Source organism: Austrofundulus limnaeus, unplaced genomic scaffold, assembly GCF_001266775.1.
Source record: "Austrofundulus limnaeus strain Quisiro unplaced genomic scaffold, Austrofundulus_limnaeus-1.0 Scaffold1865, whole genome shotgun sequence".
Taxonomy (NCBI): domain Eukaryota; kingdom Metazoa; phylum Chordata; class Actinopteri; order Cyprinodontiformes; family Rivulidae; genus Austrofundulus; species Austrofundulus limnaeus.
In genome coordinates this window covers 22,648-29,539 of record NW_013954267.1, presented here as the reverse complement: position 1 = coordinate 29,539, position 6,892 = coordinate 22,648, and the positions used below count along the sequence as shown (strand labels likewise).

At 39.8% G+C, this 6,892-nt stretch overlaps 1 protein-coding gene across 1 annotated transcript in view; it reads right to left on the bottom strand.

The window, feature by feature from the left end:
- Positions 1-3,280: 3,280 nt before the first annotated feature.
- LOC106536539 (activin receptor type-1) overlaps positions 3,281-6,892 on the bottom strand; it is a 25,746-nt gene continuing 22,134 nt past the window's right edge. Inside the window, exons 11-12 of the mRNA XM_014033840.1 lie at positions 3,877-4,007; positions 3,281-3,785 (exon numbers count right to left, since the gene is read on the bottom strand). Of these exons, the coding sequence (XP_013889294.1) occupies positions 3,651-3,785; positions 3,877-4,007 (266 nt within the window). The 3' untranslated portion in view covers positions 3,281-3,650. The remainder of the gene's footprint in view (positions 3,786-3,876; positions 4,008-6,892) is intronic.

The window sequence follows — 6,892 nt, the reverse complement described above, 5'->3', positions numbered from 1 at the left end:
GCTGAAAACGGAGGCCTCCACCTCTGTTTAATGATGGACGGTCTTTCTTCACAAAAATGGCTTCTTTAAACTCTCAGACTGAAGAAGTCTCTCGGAGGAGAGACGAAACGTTTCATTAGAGAAGAACCCGTCCAGAAGACCTATACAATTTTTTTTCTTTTTGATTTTTTACCTGGATTACTGAGATGCATCAGGACAACTTTTAGAATAAACAGGGCAGTTTGGTGAATGACATTATTTGAAATACACAAAAAAGCTCTTAAAAAGTTCACTTTTTAACTTTTTCAATTTTTTAGTGTTCTGTCAATTCAAATGTTAGTTTTTCGCATTTAATTAGATTTCTTTGTTTAATTGATGAATTTGTCAGTTGTTTTGTTTTAGTTTCCATTATGTTTGAGCGTTTAAATTGGTTGAGCTCTCTGAAAACGTTTTTCAGTGTTTTCATTTTATTTATTTTTTATTATGCTTTCACAGTGTTTAATAGGTCAATTTTTTTATTTTGCTGTTTATCATTCTCTGAAATGTTTGTCCCACTTTTTGTTTCGGGTGGTTTTACGTCATCCCACCTCTTCAGTCTTGTTGTGTCGCCTGAAGTATCGTCATGTTTGTGCAGTCGTGTGTTCCAGCCAGAGGCCCAGTCTTCTTGCACCACAGCTGCTGTTGCAACGTCTCTCCCAGGATGCGAGCCCGACGCTCAGGACAGCAGGAATGAGGACAAAACACTCTGCTTTTAAGAATCGACTGGCTGAGTTTGCTGTACGTTTGCACACGCGTACAGCTCAACTCACCTGTACACAACAAGTTATCTACTGCAACCCACGTGTGACGTAAAGTCGTGCTTCTGTTGCTCAGGCTCCATGRCAACAATACATGCCAATGTCACCAGACAGACTAAAGAAGTGAACCAAGCTGTGTCAAATACCCCACAGCAGCACAGTTTAAGTAGCAAACATGCTTTATTTCCTATATATTCATGGCAAACTTAAGGGATTCCAGGATTTTCTCCATGTTCAACATTACACAGGACTTTATCTGTACATTAATCCTAGATTTCAACTTTAAAACGGGCAGCCAAACCTCTGTAGATGGATCCAGATGGATCAGATGATGATAAATATGAAGAGCGTCTGAGCAGAAAGTCTGACAGCTGCAGGTAAATGTGAGCGCGACCGTTCAGGATCGTTAAACATGGTTTCTCTCTTCGTATATAATATTTTATCTGACTGAGTGAGAAATCTAGTTTTTGTTTGACAAACGCTGAGAAATCTCCAGGCAGTTTCAACTCAAAGCTTTAAAAGTAAAAAAAAAAAAAGCCTAAAAAAAAACCTCTTTGTTCACAGGGGCAGATGTAGAGTTTATTTTTAATATTTTTAAGGTGAAAGAAAAATCCTTGATTGGAAATAATTCCAACAGGTTGTCTTGAATTCGCTGAAGCTGAAAGATCAAGGATTGGAGCAGTCAGCTGAAAAGATTTTTGTTAAAGTTTAGAGAGAATATTTTTACGTTTTGATGATAAATTGTCGATCGATGGGTGACGAAGTCATATACACTGAAGTTAAATAATTAAGTGGATAACTAAAAGAGTTTTGAACACTGATGCTGATGGGATTTTTGATTTTTGCCAAAGAATCTGTCGTTTAGGGCTGTAAATATTAGTATACGGAAAAAAATGTAATTTTTGCAGCTAATAACAAAAGGTTACAGTGAAGTAATGAATAAAGTTGATTAAATTCCTCCAGTGAAAGTCAGATTTTTTTTCTTTAACTGAATTTTGTTTAACAAGCATTCCTCTTTAATGAGAAAATGATACTTTTTAAGGCCAATCTGCACATTTACTACATAGCATCAAGACAAACGAGGCAGATGGATGTTTTCTTGTTTCTATTTAATTAGCAGAAATCACTAAGTTTTTAAGAAATAGAAAAGTGGGCAAGTTTAACTGCATTTACTTGCATTAAGATGGCATTCAGGCTCACCTAAAAGAAGAAAAGAAATCAGCTTTAAAAATCAGATACTTTATTTGACCCTTTTTTTTATCCTGTAAAGCTGAAGAAATGAAGCAGACTGGCTAAAAGTCAAGGTGATACATTAAAGTTTGCAACAGAGAACCATTAACTGAACGATATAACAGCGAAAGAAAAGTGCCAGCCAGCGTACCTGTACAACTGAATGTTACACTGCAGATAAAAATCCCAAGATGTTTCCTCTCACAGCACTGTAAACTGTGCACAATGAAAAACAGAACATTTACAGTGATCACTGTTAAAAAAACTATATATATTAAACAAACTAGTTCTCAGTCGGGCCTGTTTTCTAAATGAATCCACTGTACTGCAAAAGAACGAATAGGCAGAAAACTATTACGCTCAGATGTCTTTTTAAAGAGGAACTTACCCTAAATTAATTTTTTTTAGCTGATAAACTGTCTAGAATGTGTCTAAAATGTTATATAGTACTGTTTCTGTGCTAATTTTGATGTTTTTGTGCGCATTTGTTCAAATCTGTAATATTTGGTATAAAAACGTCTTTTTGCTGCTCATATGGTTTGAGCAGTGGTACTGCAGGCTAATTTGCATATTGGTTAACACTCTTCACGATGACGTGTCTTCTCCACGGTTTCGTCACAGCGGCCGTGCCGTGTTCTGATATAAAAGCCTCTCTCTAAGACACGCCCCTGCAACAGTCAGGGGGTGGAAGAGCTAGCATAGCATGATCGTCTGGTCTGTTGACTCTCCTTCAGCCTCATGGAGAGAGCTGACTGCTGCGCTGCTCACATACACACACACAGACACGCATACCCCAGCCCGCTGTACGTCCTGCAGAAATGGGTAAACAAGAAAGTGTGTGTAGAAGACACGGGAGGACAGCGGGAGGAGGGGAAAAAAAGGCAGAGTGTCGCAGCGGGGCAGTGACTGACAGCTGCAAGTCGGCAATCATCTCGTCATTGTGAAATGAAAAACAGCTCGAACCGGACCCGAACTTCAGTCAAACAAGACCCAACACTTTTATTCCTGATCTAAACTAGTTATCTTGTGAGCATCTGCAGCTGYATGCTTTTGTTTTTTTCTGTCAGGCTGTCAGGGCACTCCACCTCCTCTGTCCAGGGCTGGTGTGGTGTGGGGCGGACAGAGCTCAGCCGAGGCTGCGGTAAAGAGCTTCGTGTCCTGATTCCGGGAGAGAGTCAGTCCCAGACTGAGCTGACTTGATCATTTTAAATGAAACATGTCATGAATCATTGTGTGTGTGTCATGAAACTTTACTTTTTACAAAACATAATTTGTTTAGAATGATCAGAAATGTTAGCTTGTCAAAATAAGCTAAGATACACTTTAAATTGAAAAATGTGTCGAAACAAAATGTGCACAACTAACAAAAACAAGCAAATGCCTGGCTACCAGTTTCTTCCTTGAAGAATGTTTCCAGCTCCTATGTCATAACAGATACTTTCCTTTTTCTAAGACCACTGGGCCGTCTCAGAAATGAAATGCCCAACAGGCCTTCTTTGGATGCCAAAATGAGTCCCATCAAGTGTTTTAAAATAAATACAGGTCTGTGCCTCTATAAGGGCACCAAACCCATCAAGTCTTTTCTCTTGTGATTTACTTAAGACAGTCCATCCTCTGGAAGGGACTCTGCTTTCTAAGTAAGGCTCAGATGTCCGTTTTGATTTTATCCAGAGAGTTGTCGATCTTGGTGAGAGTCTTTTTGATGCGAAGTGCCGTTAATCTGGCTGATGGATTCTGGTACCAACACTCCTTCATGAGTTTCGCCAAAGAAGTTAAAGTCTAAAAGTTAGAAGAAAAAGAAAACTGAGTGTATTCCAACTTTTGCTTGTAGTTTGTAGATATTCAAGTAACCGTTTGGGTGTTAACTTACTTGGTCTGAAAACCACCTGTTTGGGATGTTGGGCCTCTGCTGATCCACACACACAACCTTCTTCATGTCTTCAAAGCTCGGGTCGGTTGGAACCACGTCGTGAAAAGGTGGTTTGTAGTCTTCTACGATACCTACAAGCAGAGGGGAGAATAAAACAATTTACTTTAGAGACAACATTGTTCAGGGCAAACTGTTTTAACAGCTCAGGATGAAGAGTAGACATCTGTGATCAAAGTTCCAGCCTTCTGATTGGCTGTTTCCCCACCAAGACACTAAACCCTGGTGTTGTAGTACTCAAGACCAGTCATGGTCTTGAGACTGGTCTTAAGTTCACGTTTTGATGGTCTTAGTTGGTCTTGTYCTGGTCACCGAGGACTCATGGTTTTATTTCAAGAACAGTGAAGACCAGAACTGTGGAAATATCCCATCTTGCCAGAGTATTGGAGAAGAGTTACTCAGAAGTCACTAAGTAGGAGTTTCTTGTTTTGTGGGAGGAGTTTGTCCAAGACATGATTGGTCTGTTTGACTTTTGTGGGTGTAGTTTGTTAAAGACGCGATTGGTTAAATTGAATATTTTGGGTGGGATTTAAAGAAGCTGGTGGCAGCTGGGAGTAGCTTTGCCAAAACAGCCAGGAAACACCTATATTTTTAAAATATGAATATTCATTTTGGTCGTAACTCGAGACAGGAAGGAGCTAGTTGCACGAAATTTGAACGCTGTACATGTGGAGGGGCGTGTAACATTTCGGCATGGCCTAAACAGCCCTAATCAAGTCAATAAATCATATTTCACCTCATCTCACAAAACTTTACTATTACCATTACCTTTTTTTTATTCAAGACGTCAACCAACCAGTCACTGCCTAGCTCCACCCACAGCAAACCTCCACCTATTATACAAACTCCACCATTCACGGGTAAAGCAAACTCCACACACACACCAACCCCACCAATCACGGTTAGGATAAAGACCCCACCCAYTCAACAAGAAAGTACCCCTATGTATTGCAGAGACTTGTCCAATTCATTTGTTGGCATCCTTGCTTCACTGGATGATGTACTAATTCAAATCCAAGCCTGACTYCGTGCTAATTATGTATTTTTGTTAGAGCTCACCCATCCCCACCTCTTTTAACTCAAACCTGACAGACTAAGAAAGTGAGCAGTGGTTGTCTGGGAGCGGGATAATGTCTGCAAAATCTTTAGTAATACAATTTGGCTAGATAAACCATGAAGCTATGTGTAAGCCAGATAGCTAACGTTAACTATTTGTCTCTGTACCAAAATCCTTTACCCAGCCCTCACACAAAGAGATTTAGTCATTGTTAGCTCTACAAATTAAAGCAGCTACCTGAGTACAGTCTACTGTATATTTTAGGACACTAGTTACCCTTTTCTTTCTGGTTTTGGTCTTGACCTGGTCCAGCCCCTAAAAGTCTTGGTCTTGTCTTGATCTCGATACACTCTAGTCTTGGTCTTGACTTGGTCCTGGGTTAGGTGATCTTGACTACAACACCACTAAACCTAGCCTGGTTAAAACCAGACCCTGTCCTTTATTTTGCTTCGTACTAGGGTCTGGACTTGATGCATAGAGAATCGTTTCTTGCAGGAGGCGTGGCCTCTGCTGAAGCACGTGTGTGTTGTCGCTGTGACGGAGGCTAAGCTAAGAAGCTAACCGGAAATCACGTGTGCTGTAAACAACCCTACTGAGAGGAGAAATATTCCGAGCCGAACGAGACAACTGTAAAAGAGAGCTGCTGCTTTGTCAGACAATTTTAATTTAATTTGTAAGCCTTATCAACACAGACTGGCTTCGTTCACTTCCTCCACTGCCGTATGCTAAAATAACTAGCAGACACTGCGCAGAACATCGACGTCATTCAAAAACTCCTCCTTCTGTTTGTTGATTGGTCCAGATAAAATAAACTACAAGCAGACACTGCGCAGAAAATTGACGTTCTCTTCTCTGATTGGCCCAGCTAAAAATCTGCCAGCGAAATCCATCTCTATGGGAGAAGTCCCAGATGGAGCAGTGAAGGGAAACTAGAATTGAGCGGAGCTGCATAGGAAGGCAAGGGCCAGGCTATACTAAACCCCACGTTGTCCCTGATCTGCTGAGTGTCTGAATGAAGTTTGTAGTATCAAAGTGCTGAATAAAAGCAGTCCGTTTACTGTTTGCAACACAACTTTAACTGATGGAGGACTCACATGTTCAGCCTCAAGTTGCTGAAGTGAGGTTTCTGTGTCGGGGGTCCAAAGTGGTGCTGAAAAGCATCTCGCTGTTGTACACAGTGGCAAACTCATTTAATAGTAAGTGCTTTTGGACTACAGGAATCTTTTTCATAGTTGGTATAACAATCAGAAGTAGTTCTGCTTGTCTGTGCATCACTGGAACTGCACACTAATTTAGTCCATTGAATTGCTTTTATTAAGACTAAGAGCTTTCTAAAAGTGAGAGGAACCATCTTGTTCCACAGTTCCAGTGATTGGTCAAAACGCTCTAACTGTAAGGACAGTGGAAGTGTATGATGTTGGGTCGAATGTACAAACACAAGCCTGGAGACTGACAGCACAAAGAAAAGAAAATCATAAGTGCTTATAAATTACATTTTTTAAAGCTAATAAACAAATCAAAGCAAAGAAATCAAGCCACAATCAAGACAATGTTTAAAAAAAATCAAGATTTGTTAATAAGGATGTTKTGCGAGTTCCAAATGCGACCAGGTAAAAAAGTCTGAGGATGTTTTAAAGCAGGGGTTCCAAAACTTTTCTATGTCATAACCCCCCCAAACAGTATTAGCTTTTGGCCAGGGACCCTCTTGCAAACCCACAAACAATGCTACAAAATATGTAAAGAAAAATTGACTTTTAGAATGTTTCTCACTTTTATCCACTATTCAATTACCTAATTTCCCTCTGGGATCAATAAAGTATTTTTGAATTTGAATTGAATTTGAATTGAATAATTACATTTGTTTAGCATAAGAATTTTATTATCTTAAACACTGTTATATTC